The sequence below is a fragment of the Gymnoscopelus microlampas genome (assembly GCF_963454915.1).
Source record: "Gymnoscopelus microlampas genome assembly, chromosome: 19".
Taxonomy (NCBI): Eukaryota; Metazoa; Chordata; class Actinopteri; order Myctophiformes; family Myctophidae; genus Gymnoscopelus; species Gymnoscopelus microlampas.
In genome coordinates, this window is record NC_139956.1 from 24,194,043 (window position 1) to 24,210,664 (window position 16,622).

The 16,622-nt window shown below is 40.7% G+C and overlaps 1 protein-coding gene across 2 annotated transcripts; it reads right to left on the minus strand.

Annotated features, from left to right (window-relative positions):
• Positions 1–111: 111 nt before the first annotated feature.
• On the minus strand, positions 112–14,761 carry haus6 (HAUS augmin-like complex, subunit 6). 2 transcript variants are annotated; one of them, XM_084043335.1, is made up of 16 exons: positions 14,334–14,761; positions 13,738–13,833; positions 13,558–13,636; positions 12,976–13,108; positions 11,800–11,944; positions 11,178–11,240; positions 11,034–11,091; positions 10,409–10,582; positions 9,768–9,961; positions 8,486–8,615; positions 6,694–6,796; positions 5,756–5,807; positions 4,706–4,850; positions 4,084–4,182; positions 2,696–2,831; positions 112–2,047 (listed from the first exon to the last, which is right to left on the minus strand). In XM_084043335.1, exons 1-16 carry the CDS (start codon positions 14,471–14,473, stop codon positions 1,272–1,274), a joined length of 2,523 nt encoding a protein of 840 aa, XP_083899461.1. In that variant the 5' UTR covers positions 14,474–14,761; the 3' UTR covers positions 112–1,271. The 2 variants fall into 2 exon arrangements, with proteins under 2 accessions (XP_083899461.1, XP_083899460.1); XM_084043334.1 differs by having other exon boundaries at positions 5,756–5,816.
• Between the last annotated feature and the right edge of the window lie 1,861 nt (positions 14,762–16,622).

Below are 16,622 nucleotides of genomic sequence, written 5' to 3' on the forward strand. Positions count from 1 at the left end.
GTTAGGATAGTGGGCTGACAGGAAATGGGGAGAGATGGGGGTGACACAGCAAAGGTCGTCGGGATCGGAAGTCGAACTCGCTGTCAAGCTGGATTACCAGCATATGTGGTATGCACCTGGACCACTAGGCCAGCGGGTGCCCCATAGCATGGCCAGTCTTCATCTGAGAGATTCAGGCTAAAACCTTTTGAAAAACAAAACACTTTAAGCAATCAGTGTTCCCTTAATTGTTTAGATCTCTCTGTGTATATATAAATATTTTCTACACTCCCAGCATAGTAAACGCCAGGTTAATGATGAATTATCAATGACAAATTCCAAACAAGAGTTTGAAATGTGGCCCAGAAGGGTCGAATCCCCACACCCTAATAATTCATTTTCCATTTTGAATAGCAAGTCATTTTAACTGTACACATTAAGAAATTAGGCAAAGTTTAAACTTTATTAAAATCAATCATAAAACATCTTAAAAAATACAGAGCTACATCAGTTATGCACAGTGCAGCAACCTACTGCACTGTGCCTATGTCTACCTATGTCCAAAATAGGAATGCCAGGTAGACGGTAGTTAAATAAAATGTCTCCCGTTTCTCAACCAAAAATGTTATACAAGCATATCTACAGTAGTTTAAGACAGTTAGTTATATACAATAATTTAAAACATGTATATGTAAAAAAAAAAAAAAGAATTAGGCACAGTACAATATGTTAAAACTACAAAACCAGGGGTGCAAACTGGTGATGGCTCAAAAAGGTGTGACCACCAGTAAGTGTAACCAATAACTGTTTAGCTACTGGATACTGCAGCAGACAGTCTCCTCGGACTATGGGATGTAAACTAGCTGTCCAGGACATGAGATCCAAAAGCCAGGGCACTCGCTTGTCGCGAACTTCAATGATTTAGAACCGACAAATTGTTTGATCTGCTCGTATTCTAATAATGTAAAACATGTTTTTTTCCACACATTTTTCTAGCCAGAACTCCACTCTGCACATGAACCGTCACTTGAACTGTGGCTCATATTACAAACTCATTCAGGGTTATTTCCTGGTACGTCACTACTAGTGCATCATCAGGTCCATAACAGCTGTTAGTGCTTTTTTTTAAAGAGACAGATCCAACCCCATCCCCCTCACGTAATTTGTATTTAATTATTTGCAGATCTTCACGTGGATGACACATTTTGAGGTAAAATGTCACTAAAGTTTTGCTGAAAGGTCACAAGTTTGCACCCCTGAGAAACAGGTTGTATCAGAAATGCTAGCAGACACTATATGTCATCTATGGGAGAGAACGTGACCAGTTTAGGGAGGCTGTAGTCTTGCTTGCTTGACGGTGAGCCACTCTCCATGGGAGAGAACGTGACCAGGTTAGGGAGGTTGTACTCTTGCTTGCTTGACGGCGAGTGACTCTCTAGCGAGTCAAGATCGAGTGAAAAGACTTGACCTGTGCTTGTTGGACTCTCCATTATGTGTGAAAGACGTGGCGAGTGATGAGACATGAGGCGGTCAGGCGTCTTCTTCCTGTTGTCCATAAAGGACGAGTCACTGCACATCTGCTGGATCCAGTCCATATGCTGACGTGCGGCCAGTGGCGTAAGCCTGGCTTCCATTGTCATGGAGGGAATGCCTGGGAGGAGAAGCTCATCCTCGGTGTCATTGGAAGCGTTTGGAGACTCCTCATCACCTAGGCTCAGCATGCTGTCACTGTCCATCGCATCAGGAAGTGTCTCGTGCTGGAGGCTGTAGTGTAAAGCCTCAACGCCACTCTCGATTGGATAGAGAGCCTCCATGTTGGAGGAGTCCCCGGATGGTGTGAACATGTGAGAGACCCCCTGCTCCCATTCGGGTGGGCTGCTCTGGGACGTGGTTGCAGAGGCAGGGTCACAGGAAACGCTTTGTGAAGGCGCCTCAGGTTTCCCAAAGACGTCTTCCGTCTCAGCAAGGGGAGAGAAAAATATTCTCATCGAGTTGTCATCATCCAAAGTCGCAGACTCTTGACTTTTTGCTTGAATTGCCTTTCGCCATGAGCTCTTTACGTCCAAAACTGAGAAAACAGAACAAAGCATATTTACCCCACTAACAAGCAGGAAGGAGACCAGTGGTTTGACTTTCATGGTCTTCAAGAACCTTACCCACTAGAAATGTGCCATTTACTCATTGGATTGTCCGTTTGGGCACCCATGCAAGTTTAGGCAGGGTCTGGAGAACCGATCATCCGATTGACTTAACACGGCAATACACCAAACAAGTGTGAGGGTCAATTGGATGAGTGGTTCACGAGACAACACCTGCCCACAGGTCAACTTCACACTCAACATTACTTGAGTCCTAAGCAGTACACCCGCCACGTGTGAAGTTGATTGAATGGCTGGTTCGAGATAAGGACAAACAGGCATACAGATTCCTGGAATTTATTTCTAGATCCGATGGGAATATCTAGATCAGATGAGAATACTGCATGCAAAAACTCTCCCATCTACAATAGGGAGACACCTCTCCAAAGATGGTAACATGCCCCGTCATAAAAAAATAAACTTAAGAAAATGTAACGGTTACATAGCCTATGCCATTTTTAACAACATAACCAATTGGTGAATACATTAAGAAAAGCATGCATCTTTTCAAGTGATTGAAACATTTCCACCACATCAGGACTATAACCAAATGCAATCCATCAATAACAATCACTAACTCAAGCTCTCGGGGGTCCGTGGCAACTGCTTCCTAGTGGAGAAGGGGTCTCCACCCATAGTGACGAGGAGATCTTCAAGATCCAAGCCTTTGTTCCTTCCCTCTGTGTGGCTGGTTGTAGTAACAGCATCTGCAAACTAACACACACACACACACACACACACTCATTTGGCACTGTATCCATGTAAATCCAACTTGATAATCTTGATTACAGATTTAGTTTAATAGGGTTTGGGTTTGATAATCAATTATGTAGGGCTGTAGCAGTGAAGGAATGTCCCCTGTAGTGATTTTGAGTGATCTAAGGAGAAATTTATTGTAACGTTACAGAATGTTTTTTTTTATGAAAGACTGACTTTATGCGGTAAGTTGATGCGATCCAACAGTGGTGGAATAATGGACAGGAGGAAATAACCTGTTTAGCTGAATGATCGACAAGTATTTGAAGATTATAAATCTGTGTTTAACAATTGTTTAAAACCAAAATCCTATTACATGCCATTTGACTGAAACAAAGCATTCAATACACATTTGTTTAAGTCTAGGACAAGGGCCTAGCCTCATGGGAAGACATTTATAGAAACTTGAATGCAGGGGATGCCAGGGCTGCTTGCCATCCCCCGTTTGGCTTGTCAATAGCAAGGTCCTGCAATATTGCAACAGCTCTCTTACGTTATGAATTTGTCTTTAAGACGTTGATAGCGAAAGGCCAAAACTATATTATTGTGTTATTATAAAATGCAATTCATACCAATTTGAATCCAATTAATTCAAAATCAAAGTCAGATGGCGAATACAGTGTTATCCATATTGTATGAGATCTTTTATTTCAATACTTGGCAAAACTTATGCAAAATAACACAAAGCTCTCAGATTCAATACCCTGTGTAGCCATAAACCCTGGACCAAGGTAATAAACTGTTGCCTGGATATTCATTGCTAAATCCACTTGCATAATAGACAGTAATACAATGTTTTTTTCTTTATACAATCTATGGGATTCATTTAAACCAAAACTTAGGGTAAGATAAGGTGCCAAAAAAACGAATCAATAAGAGTGGCAGAAATAGTAGGAACATGGGTGTCTAATGGCTGCAAAAAATAAAGACATAAATGTAATATTTTTTACACGTTGTGAGCTTGTAGATTTCAACAGATGAGCTTATACAGATTAATGGAAATGATTCTGACAATTATGCAAAATAATTGCATTATTCATTATCTTGAATAATTGCGACCAAGTGATTATGCCTAGATATCACTAAACTGATTTCATAACAAACATTTAGTTAAATAAATGTTCTGTGAATCGCTTAATAGCCCAGTATTTACCCCCCAGGCTGAATGCTACATTTAATGATTCCTTTCAGTAGAAAGCAGCCCACATACCTGATCTGCGAGGTTGTCACATTCTCTGTCCAAAATGTGAACTTTTTTCTCCATGGCAGACAACTTTGGACGAGGCAGCGCCGTCTTCCTCATGCTGACCTAGAGAAGAGTAGCAGTAGAGTTAAATATTGATTAAAAAGAAGAGCTTAAAAAAAACACTTGGATGAAGATTATGGAGGATCAAAATTATGATATGCACCACACACAAGAGGATGGCAGTGGTTTGCAAGTTGGTTTAACAAGCAAACACTAACTGCTCATAAGCAATAACCAAGATTGGTCTACTTTCTATGATTGAATTCGTAGTGAGGCATTGGGCTGCAGGCAAAATCTATCTATAAATTCACAAAACATGGCATAACACTCCCTCAAACCTGGTGTGCGAGTGTCGCCAATGACCCGGGGTGTGCAGTGCCGAGTGTGAATTTCTGACATCAGCGATCCCTGTATCTCCATATTTAGTCAATCGGTCACATGTTGGTGGTTACTGCACTGGGTACAACGGACTCAGATAAAAGGTACAAGGGGTTTGCAACCCAACTTGAAGTGTTCCTGACTTGTGAGGTTCCCGATTAGGCCGGTGCCAGCCAGTCTAGTTGGTCAAATGATGCACAATACTAGCCTTTTCATGTTGTGGTAGTGATGTCGTCTTCTCCGGCAGAGATGGTGATGTTTCAAGGAAATCGCAGAGGGATGTATTCCCTTGGCGCAACACGTTGGTCGTCGCAACAGGAGTTTCAGCCCTCTCCACAAGTGGTGAGCGGATACTGTTCACAAACAGGAGAAATGGTCATTTTATTTAACCACCGTCAACCTGGTGTTCCTATTTTGGGCATGTCCGGCGAAAACCTCCACAAATAGCGGAAATAACAGATTTACAAATTCACAACGCCTCACAATGTGACAGCGTGAGCTTGTAGATTTTTGCGCAACCCCATCGCACAACAAAGTATATAATAGGTATAATGGGGTAAAGAAAGCATTTCATCTGCAGCATGAGTACCTGTGTTTACGGTCTTCTCAAGATCAACTACACATGCTCCTTTTACAAAAAACGAACAAAAAATAATTCTTTCACATTGTGATTATGAAACTTAAAAAAAAAAAAAAATTTCAGTCACATTATGATTATGCAACTCCAAATAAAAAGAAAAACCTCATATAAAATAATTAATTCAAATAAAATGTTCATGCAGGGAAATGAGTGTCAGCTCCGTATCTGTCCGTGGCGATTTCCCTCAACTCGCCATGGTCATCAGAGAGCAGGGATTCTATAGGGAGGACTAGTGCCGGACAGAACACTGCTCAAAGACCTGCCCAGGAATCTGTCTCCCAAAGCAAGACTAAAATCAAACCCAATGTTATTACAGTCACACTTACCTTACCAAGTCAATGCTATTACAGTCACACTAAATTTATCAAATCAAAAGATCAAATAGGCTTGACATCTTGCATTACTAACATAAACTGACCAATAGGGTTAGAGTGGCAGTGCCCAGAGGGGTACCAACACACCTTTCCAAGTAGGAACAATGAAACCTTTTTAACCTGGCGTCGCCATTTTGGGAATTTCATTATAAGCAAACATTTCTAAAAACTTCAAAATAATAAAAAAGAGCAGATCTAGACATTCCAAATCTAACCAACAAGAATGCAATAATGCAGCCATTACCTTTCAAGGTCAGAATCCATAGTGGTACTTCTCTGGGATTTAGTCTCTGCATCTGAAAATTCTAAAGGAATGGAAGGTTACTGTACACCACTGTTTACTTGGAGTCATGTTTTTTTTTATGTAGCATTTGGAGAAAATCTGTTACAACATACTACTAGTACAAAACCTTTGACACTCAACTCAAAGTTTTCACAGCAGACATTATGACAAACACAGCTGAATGCAGTTACATTAATTGTGGGTCTGTTTCATTTACGTATTTAGGGGTGCCTGCATGATGTTAACTCTACAGGATAAGCACACAGTAACAAATGCATACACACACCTACCTACAGTTAATGGCATTAGCTTAAGCTGCGGTGACGTCACCTGTCAGGGGATTGGGCCTTTTTAAAAGTGTTGTTCTCAAATATAGTCAAAGTACTTACGTGGTTGAACTCGAACCTGTGTAGAGCCTTAAAAGGAAAAGTGTTTATTATAGGGGACCTTCCTCTTCAACAAAGGCGGCGTAGTCTGCAATTGATTTATTCCATTGGTATTCACAATAATTACGCACTCCGCACTTTAATGTGTGCCAAATATGTGACTGTGGCCAACAGTGTCACATTTGACTTGCCAAATTAATGGCACCCTTTTAATCCTTTAAATTAGATTCACAAAAATAAAATATAAGTTACACATTAAAGTGCGGAGTGCATAATTATTGTGAATATCAATGGAATAAATCAATTGCAGACTACGGCACCTTTGTTGAAGAGGAAGGTCCCATATAATAAACACTTTTCCTTTTAAGGCTCTACACAGGTTGGAGTTCAACCAGGTAAGTACTTTGACTATAATTGAGAACAACAACACTTTTAAAAAAACTTTTAAAAACACTTTTAAATAAAAGCTGTGAAAAGGGTCTATTAAAAAGAAAAGTACAAATTTCTACTCACCAAGAAGCTTAGCAGGGTATTGGGAGAAGATGTTGGCCCGGTAAGATGCATCATTGTCCACATCAAAAGACAGTGGAGCCATGGGTGAAAGGAACGCAAGAGCCTGCAGAAGGAGGTACTTAAATTAATAATGCATATCTGAATCAATGAGACAAAAAAAAACGTTAAAACTAGAAAAAGTGCTCCTTGGAGCACAGGTTTCTGCCAGGTCAGGTAGGTTATTGTGGGCCAGTAATGTTTGGAATTCAGTCATGACTATAGACATAGTGGCCCTCATTTATCAACGGAGCGTATAAACCGGCGTATATTTTCCCATATATTCGGCCGTACACCAACGTCGAAGTCACATTTATCAACGAATCCTACACAGCCGATCCGAGCATACATTTGGTCCCAGCCTTGATAAATCTCACGTCTGAAAACGAGCGTCACTTAAATAACACGCCCTTAAATATTCTCGAAACACCCCGATTTTACGACATGAAGAACCAGAATACGACCAAAGAAAGAGTTTAGCCGGCTCGCCGCCTGTCACACACACACACACACACACACACACAGGCACGCACGCACACACACATGCACACGCCTCTCTCTCGCTCATGCGCGCGCCCAACTGTGTCTTTCATAATCCGTTACGGTATAATTTTTGTCTGTCACGTAGGTTAAGCCTACGTGAATGACATTATGATACAAATTACATCGCCATGAATGTAATACGTTTGTATATTTATTTACCCCATACCGCGCGTTCAAGTTACACTAAGGAGTCATGTTGGCTATATTCCCCATGAGACTCGGGCGGTCTGCAGACTGCAGTGATCCCGTGCCGCAACCCACGTTATATATAAGCGATTGGAGCGTCAGGTTTATATCCTTAACCCAGCCAGGTTGTAGCCTATAACTCTCTATGACATAACTCCATACCAGAGGACAAGCTAGCCTACTGTAAGTTTGTAGACCTCACTCCATGAAAAGATAGTCGGGAGTCCCGACCGCAGGACTCCCGACGCCTCGCTGGCTTGTGAGCTTGTAGATCTGCTATTTTCAATACAGCCAGATCTACAATCTTATCTGAATGACTGTTAAAGCAGTTTGTTTAAATTACTTTATAAAATGTTATATTTTCACAGGGATTATTTATTAGTGTAGATATACATTTATGAGTGGATTATGTGTCCAGATGCCTCTCAGACAGTCAAACAAAGCTGCTCCGCAGGTCTAGGATGGAATAAATGGGTGCAGCCAACGTAAACAACTGGTCTCGACCAGACGTGAGATTTCAGGATATATTGATAAATGCCGAAAGGTGCGGTGATCTCGCCGTACGCCCATTATTTGGGCTGCACCGCGTTGATAAATGAGGGCCAATGTGTACCAATTTGCGTGATGCTTGGACAAAATGTGTAACTCGGCCTGCTGGTGGTGCTATAATAAGCCAATGTGAAAAGTGTGGCATTTCTTCCTTGCCTTTCACAACAATCGGACAAGCTTTAGGTAAGCGTTCATGATATCAAAAGATTTGTTTTGCAAAAATCAGCCTCCTGAGAGACAAGTGACAAATCTATCCAGTCTTGTTATTGTGAAAAATAAATCAACCCTATATCGCAGTAGTTCTTATAATGTGGTCAAGGGATGGTTTCTTGGGGGGTTCCCAAATGGACTCTTACAGGTCTGTAACTCAGAGTTATGGAGGTCCTTGAAATTAAAAAGGTTTGAGAACTGCTATAGTGAGCTGTATTTTTAACCATGTAATAAGCTATGAACGCATGAGCTCAAAAAGCCCACTCACAGGATCCTCATTCAGAAAGGCTGTCATTGGGGTGTCTTTCAGGGTTCCTGTCCACTTTCTGTCCCATTCCAACTCCAGCTTCTTAATAACATTCCTGATTTCAGGCACCTCCTCCTTGGTGATCTTATCCCTGGAAATAAAGCAAGGCAGAATTAAGACCTTTCCTTTTTTTCTCCACTCTACTTTTCCCAGGCTTTTCTTGCATTTATTGATTGATACTAGTTACAGTATATCGCACGATAGGTAGGAGAGTGACATGCAGCAAAGTTCTGCCCGTCCTGGGAATCGAAGCGGGCATTTGCAGTCAGGAAACAGAGCCTGTGGTACACACCTTACTAACTTGGCTATCGGCGCCCCCTAAACTTAAGCGCTTCAGTGAACTTTCAAGACATACAGTAATTGTAACAGAAATGTCTAAAACTTATTTTCTGGCAGAGATAAACATCTCCCTGACAGCCACCAATCCAAAGTACTTAAGAAAATCCAAACCCGTCACCCTCAGAAACAGAAAAGAACTGCAGAAAAATATTTAAAGAAAGCATCAATCGGAAAGATCTGCAGTGCCTTCTAACAGCTTTGTCTGCAAACTTGCATGTTGCAAGAAAATCATGGCCAAATGCTAAAATAGTGGAATTTCAGGCACTGTCTGGTACACATTGTACAACTTCAGTATGAGAGCAGTAACTGGACCTTTCTGCACAAAGGCTGCCGAACTAGGCAACTAGGAATCTCAGGGGATGACTAACTTCAGGATTCCCTCTTGACTTGACCGCAATATCCTTCCTTCCTTGGGGGCACAGTGTAAGGTGTAAAGTTTAAAATCCTGTGCACCGTGACCTTAATGCCTTGAATGTCTCCCTGCTTAGTTACAATATTTCTCCTCCAATGTATTTCTGATCGCACAAACACGTGGCTCGCACAAATCCACCATTGTTGTTTTTTTGTGTGGCAATTTGTTCCCCTTTCTCCCACTTGTGCTTAAGCTCACCACTGCTGACCCCTGCTGGTTGGTCTTCAGACTGATTGGTCCTAGGGATGGTAATGAAACTAATACACATGCAATCTCTTGCTTATTTTCACCTGCCAGTGGTTCACTAACGTAGCATGGGCAGTGGAACGCACAATTCAACACCCCTTCCGACAGGTGCCCTTGACCAACCTGTAGGAATCACAGATGCAGCGACAAAGATATATACGGTGCTGGCTCCATTGTGAAAGAGGTTTTTAAGTGACTAATGTGACTTACTGGTTTAGGCTATCGTAAATATATTAGTCTACCAACCTCATGAGCAGCAGATTATCCAACGCACTGGCCATCTGCAGCCTTTTCTCCTCCAGGTGTGGCATATTGATCCGAGGGAGGGAGGTGCCATTTCGAGACCATTCCTCTTTCAGCAGCTGTAGAGCGTGGTTCATCAACTCGAGCACACACAGGAGGTTAAGCTGCCCTTCTTCATACACATTCCCTGTGCTCAACTGGAAAAGAAACACGAGACAAGGCTTGAAAAAACAAAAAAACACAATCACAATGTCCATTGTTGAAGCGGTGGTTAGGATCCCGGTTTCTGGACCCACATAATCCATGCCACAACCAGAATGAACTACCTCTGTTCCTGACCCGCCCCCCTTTTGCAAACATCAACTGTGCTTTCATACAAATTCCTAAGGAAAAAGTGTGTACTGTTCACTCTTTTAACCACTTTCAACTAACCCTGTGTTATACAGTAGGTGCAAGTAAATAAATAAACTTGTAAACAAGCTCACAATGATGCAACACATTGAGAGCCTCTATTTTCGTGGCACCACATTATTGTATGACTAAGAATAAATCAGGCTTAAGTGGTAAAACAACCTCAACATGTTTGCAAACATGAATTATTGAACCGTTGTTCACAGAGTAATCGCACTATTCCATGTTCTCACATGTTGCGGGAGCTGTTCGATCCTGTCCAACAAAACCCGGGGGAGTTTGAGGGTGAAGTCTCTTCCATCCAAGCAGTATTGATCAACATCTCCTCTCGTAACACAATCGGTCACCCGCCATTCTTCTTTAATTGCTGCCAACAATCCATCGAATGCCAACCACAGGGCGCGCACCTGAATACAAGCATAAGGTGAGTAAAGAGGTTTATGAGTATTTATTTCAATCTATATATTTTGAACTTGAACCAGGGCATCATTACTAAAACAAGCCTCAACAAAAACTTGCTTTACTTTTGAGGTTGTTCAAATATATTTTCAAAGCTGATATTGAGTTAAACTGTTATATGTATTAAAAGTGAAAATCAAGCTTACAATGAAATTCTCTTTAACCACGTGGGGTGTAAACTGTAAAGAGATGATTTACGTTTTGTGTTTTGCAAGAAACGGACCTCTTGAAATGCTCTGAAGGCTCTTAGCCGAAACGCGTAAGTGTTAGTTTATTGGTGTGTGCCACTAAAAAAAGTGGAAATGTGAGTACGGTACTTTGTCCTCCATTGATTTGAAATTTGGGATGTGCTACCTATTTTTGATATGTAGACCTCTTGGAATGTTATTATAAAGTTACCTTTTGAGTGTTCTGTTCCAAAGACAGTCCATCCTGTGCAGCATCAACGTTGTGACGTCTGAAGACGCAGAAGAGACACGGATTGGCCAAACTTTTCTAGAATTAGTTCTCAAAATATTTGAGGTAGGGGGGGGGGTTACTTACTTAAGGAGTTCATTATATTTGGCTAACTCAGCTCTGTTGTCTCTATTAGATTTCACAATGGACCTGCAAGAAAGACACAAATGCAACTTAGGTAACAGATGAAAAAGAACTAAGCCTATATTAATGTGGATGTGCCAGAAGGTACTGGAACACAACACAAGTGTGTTTTCATGCACATGCGTATTTAAATTGGTGATTGCATACATAGCTGACGGCGCAGTTACGCCAACCAATCATTTCAGTCATTAATTGTAGACGATTACTCATTGGTTGGGCAATTGGTATTCAAGCCAATAAACAAATGAAAGAGCCAGATAAGTGAAAATAATCTGACATGACAACTTTGAATTAAATATTCTCCCCGCCCAAGTTTAATCATACAAGTGAAGGGGTATAATCCTTGGAGAATCAGATTTGTGGTGCCTGAATGTGCTCCTCTGCTACCCTTCCTAACTAAAAAGGCCAGTGCACACCATTGCAACTCCTTGCAACAATTAAACAGACTGCTGCAACGGTCTCTAAAACGTCTTGTTGCAAGGACTTGCGTTGTTGTAGACTGGCCTTTAGGAGCAGTGGGTGCCATTAATGATGCCTAAATCTTTGTATCAAGATGCACACATACTGGGCTCGTCTTTGGTACTCATGTAGTAGATGGTCCTGCTCAACAGAGTATTTCAAGAACCTGGCCCTGGTTAGCTTGCATCTCTTTACGGCCATGTCCGGTGAGGAGGCAGGCATTGCCGCAGTCTCAGGAACCCAGCTGGCATCTAACAATGACATACACAAAGTTCAGAAAGATATCCATTAACCTTGTACATATAGAGTTCAGGGGTATGCTTCCCTCTTGGGTGATCATTTAAGAAGCAGCACAGATACACCACGTGCAAAAAACTGCACTAAATGGTGTAAAAGGTTTAACTACTCTCATTCTTGCCTTGATCATTATTATAGTCGACCTAAAGCATAAACTACAGCATCTATACTGCTGCTTATCATATATTATCAAATGTCTTCATTTTGCAATAAAGCACTCTGAAAGTAAATATAACATACAGAACAAAGACTTGGAGGCAGCCGTGGTTAAAAGGTTAGAGGAACGTGCTTGTGACCCGTCATTAGAGTAACAACCAACAAGGGGAGTCACAGAACGGAAGGTTTCCAGTTCGATCCCCCAGACAGGTAGGATATAGTGCTGCACGATTCTTGCTCAAATGTGAATCACGATTTTCCTCCATAAGAATTGAGATCACGATTCGCACACGATTCTCTTGTAAATATATATAAAAAAAAAAAAAAGAAGTATATTGAAAAAACAATCGCCATAATTTAGAATCGAGATTGCATAGGTGTCTGAATCGAGATCACAATCTTTTTTCGATTAATTGTGCAGCACTAATATATCAGGATGGGGAAGTGAGAGCATCATACACCCCCCTACCCAAACACTCACCAGTGAAGGATTTAACCCAAAACTGCTCTAGTGGAGCTGCTCAGTGGCCAAAATGAGACTGTGCTTATGCTGTGCAGCTCCCAGGTGTGCATCTGTTTATCTGATGCACACCTGGAGAATAAGAGTGTGAATCAGGTTACTGCCTAAAAAGAACAGTTGAGTGTTTTCCTTTATTGAATATTTAGAAAGTACTGATTTGGACACAGGGTCAGTGGAACAATTCTAGAGAGGATTGACAGGCTGAGGCTTGTCTACTGGATATAGGATGTCCTGTCCCGTTTTGATATCTGTATGTTCTATGCTAATGTAACTGTCATTTGTGCATTTATTGAAAACAATAAAAGATACCTCTGGTAAATGTTTTCATTTCCAGCAGCATGACGTGGTTGGCCAAGTGAAGCATCAAGTTGACAAACTTTGGGCCTCCTGGCGATAGAAAAAGTGACGCCACCACTTTGGGTCCCCCACTGCTGTTTTCATCCTGAATACACACAGAGACGACAAAGAACATTACACCTGTCTTTCTCAACTCGTTCCCCATGTTGGCTTTCATACCCATGTATTAAAGCACTGATTCCTAAACAATTAACACAACATGTAACATTATGATGTCTTAGTAATATTGTTCCTGCTGTATTACATACTGTCAACCAGGTGAAGAAATCACAGATTGAGGCTTTAACTTTTACTTTTATACAAAAGTATGACAAATCTGAGACTGTTAACATTGTCTGGAAAATGCTTCTGAACATATTGATAGTTTGACTAGTACAAATGCTTAAAATAACCGAAAACAGCCCATCTACCAGCTCTCAATGCATCGCAGACGCATTGAGAGCTTGTGGATTAACCACTTTGTTGTAGTATGACCAATAGGCAGGGAGCCCCATAGGTGGATGTACATAAAAAGAACATTTTAAAACCTCTTACCATTATTTCCCGCAGCCATGCACAGGTGATTTTACGATACTCTGCATCTGCTTTGTGATCCAATACAGGCCAGCAATGTCTAAACAAAACAAGGCATTTCCTTATAACTTAGGGTCATAATACAGACTGGGATCAAGGGTACACATGTGTCACTGATGTCAACAACAGTTGTCAACGTACCTGTACGAATCATGAAAACGTGTGGGGTTGAGTTTCTCCAGCAAGAAATGGCTGACTATGTAGAAAGCATCCTTGTTTGGTTTGTCAAACATTTCTCTGTTGGTGATGAAACATTCACATTTTATTCAGAGACAGGCTTTATTCAAGTTATTATTAGTAGTAGCAGTGTTGCCAGATTTTGTGATACATTCGCTATGATAATGTATTTTGTTGATAATTTACATTTCCAACTTGTATACATAGTCATGTGCATAGACAGAGCTAGGTATGAATAGAAATATATACATTTCTCAGTGAATGAATATAAATCAATGTAAATGCATGAAACTTTTACCATTAGCATAAAGTGACATCTCAACTGTTTGGTAGAGGCTATATTTAGAAAACTGTTGGGTCTGTTAAAAAATATATATATAATTGATTGTTGTTACTATTGCCCCAAATAAATAATGCAAAGAAATATTTTTTCCACTGCTTTTTTCTTGGTGTGACCTTTAAAGGGTTAAGAATAGTAGGATGAACAATAAATAAAGAACTCACCAGCCCAAAAAAATAATAATAAATAAATACAAATAAAATAATAATAAATAACTCACATTCCGAGGTGGATGTGTTTGACGTTGGTTCTCTTCAGGTGTGATGCTGCCAAGTCTGGCTCAAAGCCCTGGCTCAGCAGACACCACCACAGATACCTACCATTGCTCTTCTTAAAGCCAGGCGTCACTGCCACCGCCATGTTCACGCCTCTTTAAGTACTTTTATAGGATAATCAGTCGATTCATTAATTAATTACGAGCCGCCAGTCTGATCCCACCTCGGCTAACATTCAACTGACAACATTCACTAACTAACGTTACTGCTGCCGGAATTATACGCGTCGACGTGTAACACTGAAATAAACTGAATTGACACTGCTTGACTCAAACAAATCGCTAATCATTGGCAAATGTAGGTCTAGGATATTCGAATATACACTTTGTACCGAAGTTTTAAAAGTCGAGAGGAAATGCTGCTACGCAGACAAACCGCCAAATTATTTTGCAAACACACAGTGAACCGGAAGTTATTCTTATTCTGTTTCTTCTTCTTCTCTGGTTTGTATCTTCTTCTTCTTTGGTTTTATGGCGGGTCGCAACCGTTTGCTTTTAGGTGCACACCGCCACCTACTGTACTGGAGTATGTAGTCTGACTCCCTACACTTCTCTCCACTGTCTCCCTGCCTCAGCTACCCTATTCATGAATCTATTCCTCTATTCCTCTCTTCCCTATACTCCCTACATTGCTTTAAAATATGTTCTGCGTTTTCTGTCTCATGGCACTCTGAGCATTCATCACTTATACTTTTCCCTATTAGGACTAATGTTTTATTTAGTACTGTATAATGGTCGAACCTCAGTCTGGTCAGGACCGTCTCTTCCCTTCTGTTCCCTCTCACCACCCCCTGTGCACTGATGGTTTTCTGTATATTATGGTATGTCCTTCCACTTGCTATCTATGTCCCATCTATCCTGGCATTTCTTCATTCTCTGTTTTTTATCATAGGTTTTTATCAGGCCCCCAGAGTTGCTGAGAAACATTGAGGCTGCCAGTAAAAGTATCTGCAATGTAGAAACACTCTGTTACAAGCTATGGTTACAGGTAAAAGTCCGGAATTCAAACTTTACTTGAGCTATTATAGAAATATCAATAATAATAATATTCCATTTGGGTGAAGTTTTAGATCATTTATTAGGAAGATTTCAGCAGAGCAAACAGCATACACAGATCGGTAGAGCCAGGCCTCCTGGCCTGACCAACAGCCAGCCCATCGGGGCAGAAGCCTCCTGAAGTGTCATATGCGACACCTTTTATACACAAAGATCTCTTCCCTAAATGTAGATAAATATACACAGGATATACTAAGTAACAGTACCATAGAGCTGACTGGTTAAATTAGCAATGCCCATGTATAGTATCACAGGACAAATTATATGCTGACACAGAGGGAGCATGTGGAAATAGACCTTTGTAACAGTTGTTGAATGACAGGAACAGAAGCTGTGAAAAGAACCCTGCTGTGTCTAGGGCCAAAATACAGATAGATACATAAATGATTTAGAACAGGTTGGCATTCTAAAATATCCATTACAGAGCAAAAGTACAAAAGTATTGGTATCAAAATGTACTTAAAGTACCAAAAGTAGAAAGTACTCATTATGCAGAATGTCCGTGGTGTGTGTCAATGTGGAATGTTTCCATTCGTGCGTCTCTGCAGCTTAGCGGATACGGAAACGGTCTGTATGTCCATGATGTGTGGACGTTACCGGATACAGTACGCGGGCTGTACCGGATCTGAACACTGCGCAGTAAATATAAACCAGGCTTTCCACCAGTGTTGCCATGACCGCTTATTATAAGCGACTTTGGGCTTGTTTTTCTGTAAAGTTGCTTGTAAATATTGGTGGTTGTTGCGGATTGCGGTTTTTGGGCCTTGTTTCTAAAGTGTAGTTGCTTATTTGGGCTTGTTTCCTAATGTTGTTTGAACTTGTTAAAACCAGTGGTTCTAAAATTAACATGTATTTGTCCAAGGACCCCATCTGAAAATATTTTATGCCAGGGAACCGCACCCATACAATAGATTTGTGTTGTTAAAATGTTTCAAAAATATTCCAAGATTACCACTGTCTTTTTCAAGATTATTTTCTTTTCTGTTTAAAAAATATATATATTGAGTCGGCTTGTAAAAGACGCCTATATAAAAAATATATATAGCAGATCTACAAGCTCACAACACGTCACATCGTGACGTGTTGTTGTTGTTGTAGTTTATTTGTTCAAGATAAATAAAGATCAAATCAAATCAAAATGGTTGCTTATTTCTCTCGCAAAATCTGGCAACGCTCGTA